General features: G+C 49.1%; 2 protein-coding genes across 6 annotated transcripts in view; one reads left to right on the top strand and one right to left on the bottom strand.

Annotated features, from left to right (window-relative positions):
* KCNAB1 (potassium voltage-gated channel subfamily A regulatory beta subunit 1) overlaps positions 1–4,208 on the top strand; it is a 63,555-nt gene extending 59,347 nt beyond the window's left edge. For all 5 annotated transcript variants that reach the window (XM_066193637.1, XM_066193634.1, XM_066193636.1 and 2 more), the window contains exons 11-14: positions 221–315; positions 1,159–1,279; positions 2,116–2,204; positions 2,806–4,208. In XM_066193637.1, coding sequence (XP_066049734.1) covers positions 221–315; positions 1,159–1,279; positions 2,116–2,204; positions 2,806–2,895 — 395 coding nt within the window. In that variant the 3' untranslated portion in view covers positions 2,896–4,208. The remainder of the gene's footprint in view (positions 1–220; positions 316–1,158; positions 1,280–2,115; positions 2,205–2,805) is intronic.
* Positions 4,209–6,609: 2,401 nt separating this feature from the next.
* SSR3 (signal sequence receptor subunit 3) lies at positions 6,610–9,677 on the bottom strand. The gene is made up of 5 exons (XM_066193639.1): positions 9,486–9,677; positions 8,738–8,864; positions 8,186–8,284; positions 7,581–7,712; positions 6,610–7,008 (listed from the first exon to the last, which is right to left on the bottom strand). Exons 1-5 carry the CDS (start codon positions 9,622–9,624, stop codon positions 6,942–6,944), a joined length of 564 nt encoding a protein of 187 aa, XP_066049736.1. The 5' UTR covers positions 9,625–9,677; the 3' UTR covers positions 6,610–6,941.
* Positions 9,678–19,170: the final 9,493 nt, after the last annotated feature.

Consider the following 19,170-nt stretch of genomic DNA (forward strand, 5'->3'; position numbering starts at 1 on the left):
TACTCTCTGAGATTCATGTGGCCCACGAAGTAAAATAAATCCTTAATACCCTTAAGGGCATCAGCAGCACTTTCCTGGAAGACCAACAGAGCGTTGCTGCCAGTGGCAACAGAAACAAGCAGCAGCAAATGAGTTTAGTTTTTAACTAAAAGGTGCATTTTTGCTACAACTCTGATGAAGCCCACTCCCCTAAAAGCCCCTTTTGCTGTTCCCTCCGCAGGGGTGGGAGCAATGACGTGGTCTCCCCTGGCCTGTGGGATCATCTCAGGGAAATACGGGAACGGCGTCCCTGAAAGCTCAAGGGCTTCACTCAAGGTATTTCTGATGCACGTTGGAGCTGTGCTGCTTTTGGTGAGGGCAGGGAAATAACAAAGGGGGGAAAGGGCTCCCCTGTGAGAGGGGCCGGGCTGCGCGGGGATGGATCAGCTCGGTTTCTCTGGCAACCACACTCCAAAGAGCAGGAGAATCTGGGTTAGAACGAGCTCAGGTTCCCCACGCAGGTTTGGGGCAGGGCTGGGGGCTGTCCCCACCCTGCACTGAGGAGGCACAAGCCAGGGGCTCTGTGGTGCTCCAGGCTCCTCACTGATGTTCACCCTGGAGTCTTTAAGGTTGGGAAAGATCTCCAAGGTCACAGAGTCCAGCCGTGAGTGGATGCAGCTGCTGCCACTTCCAGCCCCCTGAACCACATGGGGCAAAGAGACTTGGGTACCAGCCCAGGCCTTGGGGGTGCTGAGCCCCCCAGCGTCCCTCCTGAGACCCCCCAGGTCAAGGGCAAGCCCACAGAAGAGCCATGGGCTGCTGGGGGCTGCCCTCTCTAACAGCTTTTGGCATTCTGCTCTCACCACAACTTGATTTCTCCACAATTATCCTGATTTTGTTCTTCTTGGGGGGTTATGGGGTCCAAAAGAAAACTGGGGAGATTCCAGGTTGTGGAGTGAGAATAAAACCAGAGAGCTGAGCACAGCAAGAGGCATTCTGGTCGTGCCAGAATTGCTTTGGGTAGCCAAGCTTTGTGTCACTCAACCTCTGCGACCTTCTGGGTTGGACGTGGCTTTCCAAGTGCTGCTATTTATACATGATTATAATTATGAATCGCCTCAAACTCCCCGTTTTGGAGGCTGAGAGCTGCCAGCCTGACGTGCTGTGATTGCTCTGCAGTGCTACCAGTGGCTGAAGGAGAAGATCATCAGCGAGGAGGGCAGGAAGCAGCAGGGGAAGCTGAAGGACCTGTCCCCCATCGCCGAGCGCCTCGGCTGCACGCTGCCACAGCTGGCTGTTGGTGGGTCCCTGCCCAGCTCCCACCCCCAGGGCTGTCCCCTCCCTCTCCAGGGCTGGCTTAACATGGAAGGGTTAACATGGAAAAGGTGTTGCCTTTCCACCACGGTTTGGTGCGGACCTGTAGCTAGAGATGGGTTTGTTATTTAAAATGCATAAAAAAATTATTGATCCTGGGGAGGTTTGGTTTAGAAAGGAACTTAAAGCCCATTGTGTTCCAGCCCCTGCAGTGGGCAGAGACACCTTCCACTAGCCCAGGGTGCTCCAAACTCATCCAACCTGGCCTGGGACACTCCCAGGGATCCAGGAGCAGCCACAGCTTCTCTGGGTGACAATTAATTAAACCAGGGTTGTTTGCAGCAGCAGCACCAGGCTGTGACTGCAGGGTCAGAACATCTTGGGCATCCCCAGGGGTCCCACCTCCCTGTTTCCCTGGACATTCCCTCCCCCCATGAAGCCATGACCTTTGTGGTGCTGGGCTGGCAGACGAGAGAATGCTGTTCAAAATGAGTTTGGGGCTTTTTTTCTAATAACTATCTTCATGCTGCTGAGAGCTGAGGTTGGGCAATACCACATGTCTGTCAGAAAGGTGATCCCTGGTTCAGCATCCTAGCAGTGGGTCCTTGTGAGAGGGAAAAGGAGAAGTGCTGGGGTGAGGACCAGGTGGGATCCTGGGAGATCTGTGAGGTTTGATATTTGGTCTGTGCCTCTTCCTCCTGGTAGTGCCAGAGGAGCAAAGCTAAATAATGAGATTATTCTCAAGCAGAGCCAGGGGCTGTGTCAGACATCAGGGACTGGAGCCAGGCCATGTCTGTGCTGACCCCTGTGCCTTTCTTGCAGCATGGTGCCTGAGGAATGAGGGGGTGAGCTCTGTCCTCCTGGGATCCTCCAACCCCGAGCAGCTGATCGAGAACCTCGGAGCCATCCAGGTGAGTGCAGGGGGTGGTGGCACCACCGGACCTCAGCGCCCTGCTGCTCTTTAGACAGAGATAACCCTCGGAGTTTTGTCTCTCAGCTCCTCCCAGGCCCATCCCTGGTGTCACCAAGGCACCATTTGGGGTCATTGCACACACACCCAGTGACACGAGGGTGGCATCAGCAGCTTTCGTGCACCTGAAACTGCAAGTGGTTCCAGGACACAGGCTCTGTGCTGTCACATGTCACCTGCACCCACCTGAATTATTCCCTGGGTTTTTTTTTAAAATTTAATTTTTTATTATTTTTATTAACATTTTTAATCTTTTATTATTTATTTTATTATTTATCCCCAAGCTGTCCTTGCCACCAGCTCGTGTCCCCACTGCAGCCAAGCACTAATGTTCCACCCAGAAAGCTGAGAGGCTTTGCTGTGATTCTCTCGCTGAGTAAAGACACTCCAGTGGTTTTTATTTTTTTTCCTTTGAGGGAAAAAGTTATTAGATGAATGCTTAATACCTGTCACACAAAAAGCCCAGAGGAAATGTACTTTGATAAAATCTAGGTTTCATTTTGGAGGCTGTCTCGATTAAACGTCGCTTTCTTCCACCCCAGGTCCTTCCAAAGATGACATCCCATATTGTGAATGAAATAGATAATATCCTGGGCAACAAGCCCTACAGCAAGAAGGACTACAGATCCTAATGCAATGCATGAATTTCCTGGACTGCATGGTTTAGAAGTGCTCTGTACTCCAGTACAGCCCCGAATTACTCTCATGAGAATCATTCAGCACTTGCTGCTCGGTGTCTACTGTCACTGGATCCTTCGAGATGTGTGCTCTTGCTACTACTCTGCAGTGAATTTAAAAGCACAGTTGATCTCTCTTCTAACCAAGAAATAACCTTGTATTTTCTTACCTTCTTGACCGAGTTCATTAATTTTTACTTTACTCTTCGCACCTCATGCTTGTGCTGTGACAAAACACTTGTAAAGCAAAAAAAGCAAAAAAAAAAAAAAAAGAAAAAAAAAGAAATAATTTATAACCTTCAGGTAACTTGGTAATTAAAGAAGGATGTACAGATCTATTTTTTCAATGAAGAAAAAGCCAGACACAACTTCAGGTTTTAATAAAACCATGTTTGGGAAATCTCAACTATAAAGTTTTCTTCAGGTTAAACAAGATGGAAGGGGCAAGCTCAAACTTTGCTTTTTTACGCTGGATATGAGCTCTAGGATTTCTTTGTAGTTGGATAGAGGCTGTAAGACAGAGAACTAGTTAGCAGTTAGGTAGTTCAGCTCTGAATTTCACAGCTGTTGCAGCTGTGGAGCAGTGCTAGGAAGCCCAAACGCGCATGTCAGGTGACTGAACACAACAGCTCTGCAACCTCCTACTTCTCCATAAACCTTAAACCAAGAAAGCCATGATTAAATATTGGGTTTTGCATCTATAGAAACCTGCCTCGACTTCTGCCTGCTTGTAGACAGAGCTACTGCAAATTTCAATATTCAGGAGCTTTTAAGGATATAGATACTATAAATAATATACAATATCTAGCTGCTGAGAACTGCAGGAACAATCAGGTACGTACTCCAGGAGGCTGCGCCTGCCTCCACTTGGTTTGGAAGTGGGGATAAGTAAATGCACAGACACATTTTAAACAGGTTTTTGTGAGCATTTACAGGAGTTGACAGGAAGAATTGACATCTTAATTTGCCCAGCTCAAGCCCCACGTTGTATCTTCCTTCCCGTGGATTTGCTCTGTACCATGCTCCTCTGATTTCAGCCTGTATTTCTCCCATCCCTGCTGGGATACAGCTCTGTACAGTATTTGTAGGACCCTTGTACTCCCCTCCTGCAGAGCTCACCTGGGCCAGGTGAGCAGCTCCCCACACCTGAGTGGTCTCCTCCTGTATTTGAAGCTGTGGTGTGTGTAAATGACTCCTGCTGTACATGAGAAATGCAGTCTGACTGGAATTCTGCTTGGACACAATAATAAAAGCATTTTGTGCATCTACCCTGAGAGCTGCAGGTCTGTTACTGACCCCGGAGCTGCTCTGGGCCACCTGGGGGTTCTGCTCAGGAGGGGAGGGGGTTGTTCCACAGGGAAAGAAATTCCAGCTGTGCCCAGGAAAACATTCCAGCTGTGCCTGGGGAACCATTCCAGGTATGCCCAGGGAAACAAATATTCCAGCTGTGCCCAGGGAACCATTCCAGCTGTGTCCAGGAGGACCAAGGGCCGGTGCCAGCACAGCAGGGACAGGAGGGAGCTGGGCTGGCCCCCAGGGTGCTGCTGGCAGTCGGTCCCCAAGGAGCACAGCAGTCCCAGGTAAGGTCTGTCTTGGCCTCAAGCTGAAGGGGGCAGGGCTGGATGGGATTTTGGGAAGGAATTCCTGGCTGGGAGGGTGGGAAGGGGCTGGGATGGAATTCCCAGAGCAGCTGTGGCCTCCCCTGGATCCCTGGCAGTGTCCAAGGCCAGGTTAGACATTGGAGCAGCCTGGGGACAGTGGGAGGTGTCCCTGCCATGGCAGGGGTGGCGCTGGGTGGGCTTTGAGGTCGCTCCCAACCCAAATCTTTCTGCTATTTGGCCTGAAATGAAGCCAGTGCAGTGTCCCCAGCCTCTCCAAGGGGACACTGGCCAGTCCCAGGCAGCTGAGGTGGAGCCCACCTTCCCCTGCCCTGGGAATATCCCCCAGTGCTGCATTGCCACCAACTGTTGGTAATTTTTACAAAGGCTTCAGCCATGACACGGTTAACAGCTTTATTAATTTAATATCATTATCCTCCCAGTAGCAGACTAATTCCTTTTCCTCCCTCTGGAGGTACAATTTAATGCTCTCTCTTCCCTTTCTCATGTACTTGGGAATCCAAGAATGTATTAAAACTAGATCAATTCCCAACTTTTTCTTTAATTGAGGAGATGGCATTGTCCCTTACGGGCTCTGAGGACAATGTGGGGCCAAGTAGCAGCCCAGCTTTAGGTTAACCCTCAGCATTAGTCAAGAGAAATATAATTTCAGTATGTTATATTGAATTTTTTTATTTACCATTGCAGCTTGTAGTGGGAATTGCAAGGAAAAAAACCCAACCACCTCTCAAGAAAAAAAAACCAAAACAACTGCAAAAGTGAACAAAAATCCAAATGCCAACCAAAAAAAGCCCCAAATTTTTCCGTGAAGGCTCAAGATCAGTTTTTTTTTTGCAGCACACAACCCACCCCACCCACCCACCTGCTTTTGTTTCAGGCTGTCAGCGCTCAATGTTCCCTCTCCAGGAAAATCCTGACACTCACTAAGCTCCAGGCCTCAGCAAGTGTCAATACCAAAAAAGCCCTAGGAGAAGATGAAAAGCTGGGAATAAAAGACTCAGTGAGCTGACAGTAATGGCAGAACAAAGTACTGCTCCCAAGCTCTTTCCAGACAGCAGATTTAATGGAAAATACACCTGCTAAAGCCCTGCCAGGAAAAGTGAGTATAACATTGTCTGTTCAAAGGTTTGAATTCAGTACTGGGGGGCTCTGAGAGGAAAAACAGCAACAGCAAAGTCCTGCTGCTCCCAGAGGAGCCAGCCTGCCTTTTCTAACAAACCTTAGAGAGGTTTGTTAAAAATCTGCTTTATGTGAGCGAAATACTCAGCCTGAAATCCATCAATTATATTGATCCCTCAGGAGAAGTGAAGCCAAGGAAAGGGAAATTGTCCCAGGCAGGCAGCAGCTTTATGGAATGTGTCCTTCCAATGCTGAATAGTCAGGCAGAAGGGATAAAGGAAAATCCATGTATTTTGAGGGAAAACAGTTAATTCAAGAGTATAAAATGACCAAAAGTACTTGGATTTGTCAGAAGTAAGAGCCATTACTGTCTCCTGCTCGTCCCATTCTCCATTTGACTCTATTTTCCATTTAATCTCATTGAAGCCAAGATTAACAGAGTGATTGTTACATGAAATCTGATTACAAACTTTCTTCTCTCTTTAGGATCCCAAGCCTGTAACGGCAGGATCTGTAAGTGGAATTCCACTAATATCAGCAGAGTTTGGCATTTAAGTGAACAGCTGCTCCAGAGATAGCCAGAAAAGAAGGCACAGGATTGTCTGATAAACCCATTATTAAAAGCCAGCTAAAGCATTTTTTCTTCAGCTGTGCAGGGAGACTGGCAGGGGTTTTTTTATTTATTTACAACTTTGAGGATTAATGAAAAAATAAGTACATTCAAGCTACTTCAAAAGTGTTTTCCTAGGAGATTTAGGTTTTGTCCTGACTCCAAGTTGAGGAGAAAATGAGGAGTGTTTCTAAGGAATGTGTTAGCTTGTGGAAGTCTCCTCTCTTCTGGAAGCAGAGAGTTGACAAACCTAGATATGAAAATCCCTGAGGTTTGTTTTTTTTTTTTTTTTTTTTAACTTATGAATGAAAATACAAGGAATCAAATGGCCAAAAAAGCTCCTTTTATTACAACATTTCAAGTTACAATGATAAATGGACTGTCCCTAGCGTGGAGCTGCAGAAAGGTGATGTCTGCTCACAGCTCACATCCCACTCCCTCTCCTTGCTAAATAAAAAAACCAAAAATTGAGTAACTCCAATATCAAATGCCATGCAAAGATACCAAAAGTAAATATAATTCAACCAGTTTGGATTCAAACCCTCCCCACAATTTCCTCACGCTAAAAAAAAAAATATGTATATTCCTATTCCCCCCTTGGGTATTTTGATGGCAGCTGAAGCCTCTCACAGAAACTGCTGAGGGTTTTCTGTCTACTTGGATCCTGTGGACAGGAGAGCAATCAGTCCTGAGGAAGCACTGATAGAAAGGATGTAGTTTCTGTAGGGAACAGGTTAAGGAACTCTCAAGATCCTTCTCTGGTACAGAACATTTATTTGGTAGGAGTTTTATGAAAAGGAAGGAAATGGAATGGTCTTTCTCTGTAGTTTTAAAACTGGGATATTGCAACCTGAAACACAGCTCTGGAAATCACCTTCAGAATGAAGACACCCATAAAGTTAAGCCTGTTCTCTTGCAGGTTTTATAAATACAGATCTTGAATTAACTGCCCTGTTGGCAACACTAACATCCTTCAGGAACAAAGCATTTCACTTGACAGTTACTGGAGCTGAAGCATCCTGTCAGGGAAGAGCTGTGTCCTCACTCCCAAAGTGCAATGGAAATGGGAAAGCCAGGAGAATTGGAATATGCTGTCCAAGTAATATCCTTAAAACACCTCATGTCACAGTTACATGATTGGGAGACTTTTTCTTGGTAAACTCTCATTTTTGTTTCAGCAATGAGCTGCACTTACCAACAGAAGAATGCCACAGGACAACTACAGTCAGCAGTGACAATTAATAGGACAATTAATGGGGCTGTGGGGGGTTTAGGGTGGGGATAAAGGATACACAGTGGGGTTGAAGTTCTTCAGCACAAAAAAGGAAGCAATGATGACCAGGACCAGAAAGAGGGTGTTGTTGTAGAAAATGGAGAAAGTTGTTGCCTCATAGTCTGCAACTTCATTTTTCTTCCACAGAATCCTAGGAGCAAGTGGAGATAAAATGTCAAATATATTGAAATCAATGGGTATCAGAGAATCCTGGAATGGTTTAGGTTGGGAAGGGCCTTAAAGCTCATCCACATCCACGGGCAGGGACACCTCCCACTGTCCCAGGCTGCTCCAAGCCCTGTCCAGCCTGGCCTTGGGCAATCTCAGGGGATATCCTGGCAGACCCACATGATGAAGTGTGCAGCACTTTTTCCAGAAGAGAGAGAGTTTGGCTGCAAAGCTCCCATCCTGCACAGTCCCAGGGGGGATCCCCTCTAACACTTCTCAGACCTTCCACTGATAACTTGCCTCAAAAGGGCTCTGAGCTGAACCAAGGGCTACCCTGCAGCTTCTGCTCACCAGAACACAGAAAAAAAGGTGCCAAGCACAGACCCTACTATCCCACCCAGAGCCTTAAAGACATTTAAGGCAGTCCTACAGGAAGGAAGAGGACAGAGAGGTCACCTTTCATCCTTCTCCTTGCGGGACATCTTCCTGTTGTCCGCCTCGGAGAGCTTGCGAGTCACCTCTTTGGAAACAGCATCTTCTCTTTTCTGGGCCACTCTGTAAGTACCACCACTCATGTCACACTTCAAACGTGGAACAAAAACCCCACAACCCAACCCTGGGATTACAGCAAGTTTTATGTACAGCGAAGAATACAACTGAGCCAAGATACTGGGCAGCTTTGTCAAGGTGAAGGGACAACAAGAAATAGTAACAGCAATTACTAAAAGTAATACAATGCACGTACAGTAAGTAATATAATTTATAATTTAAACATAATTTATGTTTAACCAGCAAGCATGATGGTGAACTTACTACTTCACTATACTCTTAGCTGACAAGATTTGACTATAATAACAGAAACCAGTTAGGAGATACTCTTGTGCAAAATAGTTTTTGGAGTGACATTTCAGGCACTCTTATTAAAAAAAAACAAACACAAAACAACAGTAGCAAATGGTGTTTTTGTCGAATTATTAAATGATAAATTCAAACAGGCACCATACTTACTTGTGTTTGAGGACGAACTTGACGTTTTTATATGCAAAAGCCACGAGATAGGTACTGATGAGGGTCATGACGCTGTACAGGACTGCGGACTGAACAAGATCCATGTGCCATATCCTCCAATAAAGCCCTTAAAAAAAGGGAAAAATGGTATTTGAAGCAGTTTCTCTCCAAGAAAAACGTCCCTTACTGGAGACCCATAGAGGATCTGAGCTCTGTAATTCCACACTCTCTGCCTGAACAAAGCCAACCCCTCCAAAATCATTTGGGGGGAGGTTTGAACTGCATTAAAAATGCTTTGGAAGGGGGAAATGAGCTTTGCACATGGCTCAAAGGGGCTGAAATGAGCTTTGCGCTGCTGCTGCGGTGACACGTCAGTAACTGGGACCGCACGGCCGGAGCCGGCACGGCTGAACCGGGATCCCACAGGGTTGAACCGGGATCCCACAGGGCTGAACCGGGATCCGGCACGGCTGAACCGGGATCCCACAGGGCTGAACCGGGATCCGGCACGGCTGAACCGGGATCCCACAGGGCTGAACCGGGATCCGGCACGGCTGAACCGGGATCCCACAGGGATGAACCGGGATCCCACAGGGCTGAACCGGGATCCCACAGGGCTGAACCGGGATCCCCGGTGGAGCCCTGATCCCTCTTCCCAATCTCCTGATCCCCTCAGGGTTGCCGATCCCCCTCTCCCCTCAGAACGCGGCGCTCCCCTCACGGCTGCCGCCCGCCCCGGCCCGCTCACAGATCGGGATGGCGGACACGATGAAGGCGTTGCCGAAGAAAAGCGCGGAGGACTTGGCCGAGAGGTTGCGGCTGAAGTCCTGCAGCAGCAGATCCTCCTCGGACTGCTGGCGGCCGCCGGGGCCGCCCTTGGGAGCCATGGCGGGCCAAGGCAGCGTCAGCGCGGCCCGAGCGGCTCCGGGTCAGGCGCCACGGGGCGGGGCGGGCCCGGCGGGCCGGGAGCGCTTCCGGAGCGCGGCTCTCCTTCCCTCAGCCCGGCCCCATTCCAACCCTCAGCCCGGCCCCGAGCTCGGCCCCGTTCCTTCCCTCAGCCCGGCCCCATTCCAACCCTCCGCCCGGCCCCATTCCAACCCTCCGCCCGGCCCCGGGTTCGGCCCCGTTCCATCCCTCCGCCCGGCCCCGTTCCATCCCTCAGCCCGGCCCCGAGCTCGGCCCCGTTCCGTTCCTCAGCCCGTCTCCGATCCTATCCCTCAGCCCGGCCCCGATCCCATCCTTCTGCCCGATCCCATCCCCATCCCGATCCCATCCCCATTCCATCCCCATCCCGATCTCGTCCCTTAGCCCATCCCGATGCCATCCCCATCCCATCCTGCTCCCATCCCGCTGTAGCCCCGCTGAGGCCGAGGCAGGTGAGTGCCCGGGATCCCTGCGGGCTGTCACAGTTCGGCCGGGAAGGAGTGGAAATCTCCCGGGAAGGAGTGGAAATCTCCCGGGAAGGAGTGGAAATCGCCCGTGTTTTCTCTCACCTTTTCCCCCGCTGTGAAAAACCCCACCCTCCAGCTCCCACAGCAGAGTGTTTCTGTCTTCTGGCGTTTGGAGCCGCTTCTGATCTGCCCAGCTCCAGCCCAGCCTGGGGAGCAGTGCAGAGTGCCCTGCTTTTCACTGGTTTTAGCGTTCCCTCTGCAGTTTGTGGTGACAGCCCGCAGAGATTTTGGGGGTGAACATCAGTGTTCTGCATCAGTGGGGTGCAGGTGTTGTCCCGATGGCCTGGGCTGGCCGCAGCACTCCTCGTCCCCTGGACTGCCAATTCTCTTCATATCTTTAATGTTCTGGTGTAAACTTCATTTAGCAAAGCATGTCTTTTTCTAAAATTTAATTCTTTTCCCCCATTTATTCCCCTCCAGTTAATAGTGTTCTCTGCTTCCAAGAAAACACTTCAGGTGCATGCCATGAGGAGATGCTATGTGGAAATGAGATTAAGTTTGATTAAATATAATCAAAACGAATTCATTATGACAAAGCTTTGTACGACACTTGAGTGCAGTAGGACTCTGCTTTTTGAGCTCATAATCGATTTCCAAGACCAAACAGAGCAGATTTTCAGATTCAGAGTGTGCTGACAGGATCTGTTGATGTCACGTTATCTGCAGGCAGCCGTGGGAGCTACACCTCTGCTAGCCAGACCTTCCTTCAGGCTTGGGAATCTGTGTCCTGCAGGGATTCCCAGGCTGGGTTTGCACACACACCAGCCTGTCAGATAAAGCCTAGGAGCTCTGAGGATCAGCAGGAACACCTGTGAGTACCACTGTGGCCATAGCTGTGCACAGAGGGCAAGTGTGCAGCTCCCTGGCTGCCTCAGCCCTCCCCTCATGCTGCAGTCATGGAATGGCTTTGGCTGCAGGGGGATTTAAAGCTCATCCCACCATGCCTGGCCAGGGATGAACCTCTCCTGAAGAGTTTTCAGCAGTTCCTGGCTTCCACAGGTGGGAGATGCAGTTTCCTTCTTAGGTGACATTCCCAGGTGTGTGCTGAGGGTGGTTCTTCAGCAAGAGTGGAGATCAGGGCTGCTTTCTGTGTAAAACTGGTTAAACCCAGTGTCCCTGCCTGGCTGTGGGGTGGAACTGGATGGGCTTTAAGGTCCCTCCCAACCCAAACCACTCTGTGATTCTAGTAGAAAACATCAGTTGTTAATCAATGCTGCCCATCTTGTGAATGTTTTTATTAAAGAGCATTCTTAGAGTTGTAAAAAGTAGTTGGAAACTGTGGGGAAATTTAAGATGGTGTCAAGATTTAGATTAGTCATTATCTCTGCCCTTGCCCAGGTTCCTTCCTTCCTCTCATCTGGGTAAATCTGTTTTGTGTTGTGGTGGGATGTAGTTAAGTCTTTTTGTTCTTGGTTTGGCTTACATGGGAAGGATGCTGTCATTTTTGGAATGAAATCTGCCCAGTGACCATCTGTCTCCCCGTTAGGATGAAATAGGACATTGATTTAAGCAGTGGAATGATGAAAGGTTTTCTCGAAAAAACAAATGACCACTTTGCTGTTTTAAAGCCCTGCCACTGGGAAACTGTGGCTTCAGGCAGAACTCTGTGTGCAGTGAGAGCTTCATACCCTGTGTGTGTCATAGATGCCTCCCCAAAAATAAAGAGGGCCACCACTTCATTTATTTGACAACAAATAAAACAATCCCAGGTGTTGTTTAAGTGCCTAAATTTGCATCTTGGCTAAATCCTCATTCAGAAGCTGTTGGAAGTGTGAGGCATCGAGGTCAGAGGAGCAATGGCTCAGTGACCCAAAAGCAAAAGTTCTCTTGGTAATAGGAAAATGAATGCTGTTATCTTTGTAAGTTTTCTTACCAAATTTCTTCTGAAGCCCAGCAGCAGTGATAAATATTCTGAAAATACATGGGTTGTCTTTACTGCTCTCACTTTTTCTCTAAATTTATAAGGTGGACTAAGCTACAAAATTTAAATGAGGGCAGTGACGTCTCCTGGCAGGATTTGCTTTGTTTATTTTATTGTTGCCACTTACGTGTGTACAGACTCAAAACACCTTTGTGTGTCAGATCACTGCAATTTATCATGCAGGAAGGGATTAATGTGCTGGGTTTGGGGTCAGCTGATGGGGAGTTGTTTAAGTACAGAGGAAAACCTCCTTTGGATGAGCATGACACGCATGGGCTGGTCAGCTTCTCCCTGTGTGAGAGAACTGGGTGAGTGACAGGCTTTCCAGCTCTCCTGCGTGCTGTGCTTTTCCTGAAACATTCTGTGGTGTCTGAGGTTTAAAAGTGGAGCCATAATCTGCCCGTGTTCTTTTCCAGACAAATCAGTCCCTCCGTGTGGTTTTAGAATCCCAGAATGATTTGTCTTGGAGGGGACCTTCAAGTTGATCTTATTCCAAGCCCTGCCATGGGCAGGGACACTTCCCACTGGAATGTAGCCCCCAAAAGAGGTGCTAATCATTTCTAAAAGCTGGGAATTGCTGGCTTTGTGTGGCACTTGCTGTCGGTGAAGGCAGCTCAGTGTGTCGCATATGTGACCCATTTTTGGTGTCTTGAAATGGTCTCATCTGCTCCAGTTTCCTTCTTTAGCATTTTTAAGGTCCTTGTGCCTGTGGCCCACATGAATGAAATCATGTCTAGGAATAGATTCAGCCTTGCTCAGCATTTATTCTGGGAACAGTTTGGAACTGACCACTTTTGAGAAGCGGTATCAGAGGCACTGTTTGGAAAATAACTATGACATAAAAGCAATCAGGCAGTCGTTTCTGTGTGGGACAGTGAGCTTGTGCCTCTTGAGCAGCAGCCCCAAACATCCCCACACTGGGGATGTGTGGGGTGATGTGCAGTGGGGTTATCCCAGTGTGGGGTGATGTGCAGTGGGGTTTTCCCAGTATCAGGTGATGAGCAGTGGGATTATCCCAGTGCAGTCCAGCGGGCTGGATCCCTGTGAGTGGGAGGGAGCAGGCAGATGGGATTTCTGAGCCTGGCTGTGTCATCCTGGCACCCACCCACGGCTGCTGCTCCATCCTTCAGCACTGTGGGAGGGACTCGGGGTGCTCAGTGCCACTTCCCACCTGTGTCTTCTCCAGGGCTCCCCATTCCTGCAGCCTCCAGCTTGGCAAGCAGCTGGACCTGAACCACGGGAACATTTCAGCCTGTAGTGTGTTGTCAGAAGAGCTGACCATCCCTGTGCTGGCTGTTCCTAAAATGCTAATGCCTAAAGTAAGAAGGATGAGCTAAAACTGAAGTGCCAAGTGAGGGATGTTTGGCTGAGGGAATAGAAGGGGGTGTTACTGGTGGCTTCATCTCCTGGAACAGTTGGGGATTAATGCATCCACAGAAAACTTTGTGTTTTCCAGCTGGCCAATCATGGCTCAACCTCAGCCTGGTTAGAAAAAAATTCTATCAAGTTTTTTTTTTTCCTAATTTAAAAATTAGGAAATGTGAGAGACAAAAAGTCATGAGCAGAAGGAATGTAGCAAGGCAGCATCCTGTACCCTTCAGGAATGCTGGATCCAGCAACACACAGATGGATGAATCCCAGGAATAAAAGCATTTCTAGTGTGCTCCCACACAGAATTCTTGTGGAAGGAAATGTCCAAAGGCAGATTCTCATTTGCAGAGCATCTCCTACTCAGAGCACTCCAGGCTGTTTCCAAGAGCAGCTGCTGAGCAGAGCAGGCATTTGGCTGTTTCTGCATCATCCTAGAGCTGGTTTTATTTGGGTGTTCTGCAGCCTGGGCCCACCCAGCTGCTCCCTGAGCTTCAGATTTTCTTCAGTTCCTACATCTTACAAGAAAGATGTGTTGTTGAATTTAGCATTGATTTTGTCCATTCAGTCAGATTATTCTCCGTTTAAGGTGTTCACACTCCTGTTTTTCTCCTTGCTGTTTGAGTCATGCAGAGCCTGGGGGGAATTCAATTTTACAAGCCTTTTCTCTTGTAAGGCTTGACCTTTTCCAGGGATATCCACAGAGACCTTCATTCACACCTTCAGCTTCTCCAGGAACAGCTCTTAGCTGGTTTTCAGATGTCTGAAAACTGTCTGTGTGCTAGGTAGAGCTAGCTGGTGATGTTAGAAAATACTTGGCTTTCAGTTGGCCAACACTGGAACATTCCCATTTTGCTCAGTTTAAAAAGGAGCTGGCCTGAAGGAGAAGGACCAAAGCAATCCACACATTACTGCTCACCTGGTGGCAGGATCCACCTGGGAAGAGTTCCAGAATCATCATTATCCTTGAAAAGCCTCAAAAGTTCAGTGGTGTTTCATGAATCAGTTTGTGTTCCTTAAGGACTGGCAAGTGTTGCTTTGGCCTTTAATAAATTTCCAGGGTTTACATGGATTTAAGAGACTTCCACGAGAGGGTGCAGCAGTTCAACAAAATCCCATCTAAACCAGACCAGCCTGTCCCCACTGTGGGCACGTTTTGACTCATTTCATGCATTAATTTGTGTATTTACATCAACTTCCAAGTGGGATGGGTGCTTCAGCAAATCAGTTCCGTGTCCTAGAGTGTCCCTCCAGTCTGGGACTTTTTGGTGTCCAGTGTTACCTGGTCTCACTCTATACCTGATTCCCTGCAAATGCTCACTATGTGTATTTTAAAAATAAAGTGTGGGAATTTTAAAAAATAATATTATTTTAGTTTGGAAGCATCAATAATTTCCTCCTCAGACTGGTCCAGCTGCAGAAGAAAACTCCCTTTAAAAGGCTGAGTCCTGGAGAAACTGCTGACCTGAGTGTGACTGGTAGAACAGAACAGAATGAAGTTCTGTGCTAAATGATTCCTTGTTCCATGAGCTAGTCAGGGGCTCTCAGGAGTGAGATGGTGCAGCTGTGCTGACATCCTGGAAGCACAGAGGTGTTCTCTGCTCACACAGGCCAAGGGTCGAGGTCCATTCCTCTGCCTGGGCCACTAAAATACCTCTGCAGAAATTATTAACTCCTGACAAGTTTCCAGGCCCACCCTGGAATCTTGTGTTCCCTGGCCAAATTCATCAGTCCTAAATCACTTCCTGAGATAAGGTGATTTGAGAGTGAAATAGCAGAGGTGTGGTGATACTCATGAATAATACATGGAGTTTTTTCCTGATAAATGCTGTTTTCATCCGACTTGATATTCAGTAGAAGAAACAACATGCTGTGCTTTCAAAACTTTTCATTACTAGTACAAGGTATTAAAAGAGGGAGAATTTGAGACCAAGTAAATGACTTTGGTTACTGCCAGCTGCAAATGTTAAAGTTGGGTCTGAATTCAAAAGGTTTCATTGGTTAATTGGAACCACTCTAGTTTTGGGACTTTTGATTTGAGCAGTGTGAAAAAGAAAAACATGAGATTTACCAAAAAAATCCCCAATGCACAGTGAATATGTAACCAGCAAGAAAATGTTTATTTTAAAGACTAGCACCATCGTCTTCCACTGACCTGCTGTCGATAATCATGTATAAGCAGGTAAGGTCTGGAGGTGAATAGAATGTGTGAACAGAACAAAATAAATGAACAGAAAATCATTAATAAATTAATTTATTTAATAGAAAATTTCATCTTGACATGCTTAGACTGTGACATTTCTGCCTTCCTTGTCCTGAGGGCCGAGCACAGCAGGTGGAGCCCAGTAGGTGTCAGTCCAGCCAAGGCTTCGTGAGTGTAGCTGAGTAAACCTCTGCTGCCCTCCTGCCTCTTCTTTCCCGTCAGTGAAACCTGGCTGGCATCATTTCCCAGCACGGGGACACAGCCAGCACAGCAGAGATTCCCTTTTTCCCTGCTGTTAACTTTTAATAAATGCCTGCATCCTTGACCTTTCCATTCCCTGGGTGCTCCCCTACCCTGGCTGCCTGGCGAAGGGTAGAGCTCGGGCTGGTATTTGCAGGGGATTAACTTTTTTGCCATCGAGCAGTGGGGTGTAAAAGCACAAATCCAGGAGCTGCCCTGAGGAGAAGAATTTGGGAGCTCAACATGACCCGAGCTGGGCCCCAGAACTTCCCCAGCCCCGTGCCCTGGGCTGAGCCCCAGCGTGGGCAGCAGGGAGGGGAAATCCTGCCCTGCTCAGGTGTGACCCCACCTGCAGAGCTGCCCCAGATCTCCCCAGCACAGGAGGGACCTGGAGCTGCTGGACAGAGCCCAGAGGAGGCCAAGGAGCTGCTCCAGGGCTGCAGCCCCTCTGGAGCCAGGCTGGGAGAGCTGGGGGTGCTCACCTGGAGAGGAGAAGGCTCCAGGGACACCTCAGAGCCCCTGGCAGGGCCTGAAGGGACTCCTGGAGGGCTGGAGAGGGGCTGGGGACAAGGCCTGGAGGGACAGGACACAGGGAATGGCTTCCCACTGCCAGAGGGCAGGAGGAGCTGGGCTGGAATTCCCAGAGGAGCTGTGGCTGCCCCTGGATCCCTGGCAGTGCCCAAAGCCAGGTTGGAACAGCCTGGGACAGTGGGAGGTGTCCCTGCCCAGGGCAGGGGTGGAATGAGGTGAGAATTAAGGTCCTCACCACCCAAACCATTCTATGAGCCCTTTGTTAGTTGTCGGCACGGTGCTGTTTGTTCGCCTGTGTGAAACACTCGAGAGGACAATGAACTTTCCTGTACTGGGATGTGTTTTAGGAAGTGAGGAATGTTCATTGTGCAAGAGTTGAGGTGGAAAGGGAGTTCTGTCATTAGAAAAAAATCTGTTGGAGCCTGAGAGCTTTGTTGTTTTATCACAAACATTTAAGTCATATGTTTCCCTTCTTTCATCAGCGAATCCAAGTGTGCATACTGATTATCCTCTATTTGCAAGTCAGAGTTGTTAATTGCTGTATTCAGCTGGGGCCGTTTACCATCTGAAAGAAATAATTAAAGCTTTCTTTCTCTTGCTTAAGATTTAAACATGTATTTAAAGATGAGATCACGCTTTCGTGGTGGTCAGAGTTGCTTTTTATATTTGCGTGGGGTGGCCTCAGAAACGGGTGTCCGAGGGTCTGGTGTGCTGTGTTTCCTTTAATTACATATTTCTTTGGGGAAAGATGGTTATTGCAGCCTCTGTCTTTGCCTGGTTCCATCCTGCCAGCCCCAGTGCAGCGGGAGCTGTGCCCACCCCAGTGTGCAGATCAGCCATATGTGCCTCTTATTTATAGCTCATGCGTGAAGGGAGCTATTCCAAAGTGGTAATTTCTGTTCTGGTGGTGGCACATAAATACAAGTGTGTGTGTGTGTGTGTGTGTGTGTGTGAGAGCAGCTCCTTCTCCCTGAACGAGGATGTGACACATCCCAGTCACCCTGCCTGGGAACGCTCCAGTCCAGACAGACTGGGAGGCTCTGTCTGATGCTTCAGACACTCAAGAGCTCAATTAATTTATAGATGATAATTTGTTTTCAGCTCCTGCAGATACAGATGCCACCTTTACTCAGCCTCTCTTGAGTCATTCTCTCTGCAATTGCTTTGGAGAGGGACTATTTACAAGGACGTGGAGGGACAGGACAAGGAGGGATGGATTCATACCGATGAAGAGTAGGTTTAGATTGGATAAAATCCTCCCCTGTGAGGGTGGGGAGGCCGTGGCACAGAGAAGCTGTGACTGCCCCTGGATCCCCGGAACTCCAAGGCCAGGCTGGACAGGACTTGGAGCAACCTGGGGTAGTGGAAAGTGGGACTGGATTGGCTTTAAGGTCCTTCCCAACCCCAAAAAAGTCTGTGATTCCATGGAGCTCCATTTCTGTAATTTGTTGGGGAAACGGCATAGCCCACCTGCACTAAAAATGCAGCTGTGCAATATTTTCTAACTGTGCTGTACAGCTTGTGCCACCTTAAAGCAAGTTTCCTTCCAGCCGCCTGTGTTTTCTGTGTGTGTAATTTCATAAAGTCACTGAGCACAAGGAATGAAAGGCTGGCTTTAAAAAGAAAACAAGAACACGAGTTGTGGAAGCCCAGAGTGGTTTGGGATGGAGGGACCTTAAAGCTCATCTTGATCCATGGGCAGGGACACCTTCCACTATCTCAGGTCGCTCCAAGTTCTGTCCTTGGACATTTCCAGGGGCGGGGATCACAGCTGCTCTGGGCAGATCATTCACTAGGTGTTCCATCAACGTGAATGTTACATTCTGAAGTTTTTAACTCCTTTAGACGTTATCTTATGAGTGCTGCGGATGCACGGGTCGTGGCTGGTGGCCGTGAGAACTGCTGGCCGTGCCCTGCCGGGGTTTTTTGGGGAGCAGGCAGTGATTCAGCAGGGAAGCATGCCAGGCCGGCACGGACAGCTGAACCCGCCGTGCTCCCTCACACGTACGGCCACAGCACGGCCACGGCTTTGGGACAAAGGGAGGTTAGGTGTGCTCTTAACCAATCCCGCCTGTAAAACGCTCTGCGAATAAACAACAGCTGCCTGTAGCGCGTTATCACGGCGTGGCGTGGCTCGGGAAGGGACCTTAAAACTCATCTCATTGCACCACCCTGCACCTTCCACGGACCAGGTTTCTCCAAGCCCCGTCCAGCCTGGCCCTGAGCACTTTCCCGGCCTCTGCGGGAAACCTGCTCCACTCCACGCCGGCTTTTCCGGAGTGTGTCACCGGCAGGAGCCCAGCCCCGACCGGGGCAGCGCCGTGCCAGGGGCCGCGTGTGGGTGCACCGAGTGAGTCAGGGTGACTTTGTTCCGGGACGGGCTCCCTGTTTGTCTCTTACTCATTAATTAGCGCGGCTGGAGCCGCTCGCACCGAGAGCTGGCCGGCGCGGGGAGGCGCAGGATGCCGTCCTTGCCTGCCGTGAGGACGGTGTGTTCTTCTCCGTGCTGCGTGACTGGAGCGCCGGGGCTGACACGGCTCCTTCCCGGCGTGTTCCCGGCTCGCGTGCGAGCCCCACGCACGCAGCGACAGCTCGGGGACATCCCTCCCTCCCTCCCTCCCTCCCCGCCCGAAACGAAACGTTCGCTGCGTGATAAATGAAACGCGAAGGGGCCTCTTGTCCTCTATCGCTCTTGGGAACGGCCTCGGGCGGCGCTTTC

Source organism: Chamaea fasciata, unplaced genomic scaffold (genome assembly GCF_029207755.1).
Source record: "Chamaea fasciata isolate MVZ Bird 193981 ecotype frontalis unplaced genomic scaffold, bChaFas1.0.hap1 SCAF_11, whole genome shotgun sequence".
NCBI lineage: Eukaryota > Metazoa > Chordata > Aves > Passeriformes > Sylviidae > Chamaea > Chamaea fasciata.

What these genes read in the sequence shown, in the direction of transcription:
- SSR3 (XM_066193639.1), bottom strand. Translation starts at nt 9,624, where the DNA reads ATGGCTCCCAAGGGCGGCCCCGGCGGCCGCCAGCAGTCCGAGGAGGAT. An exon ending in CGCAAGGAGAAGGATGAAAG is followed by an intron (nt 7,713 to 8,185) that starts GTGACCTCTCTG and finishes ACTTGCTCCTAG; the next exon opens with GATTCTGTGGAAGAAAAATG. An exon ending in AAGAACTTCAACCCCACTGT is followed by an intron (nt 7,009 to 7,580) that starts GTATCCTTTATC and finishes TGTTCCCTACAG; the next exon opens with AAACTACATCCTTTCTATCA.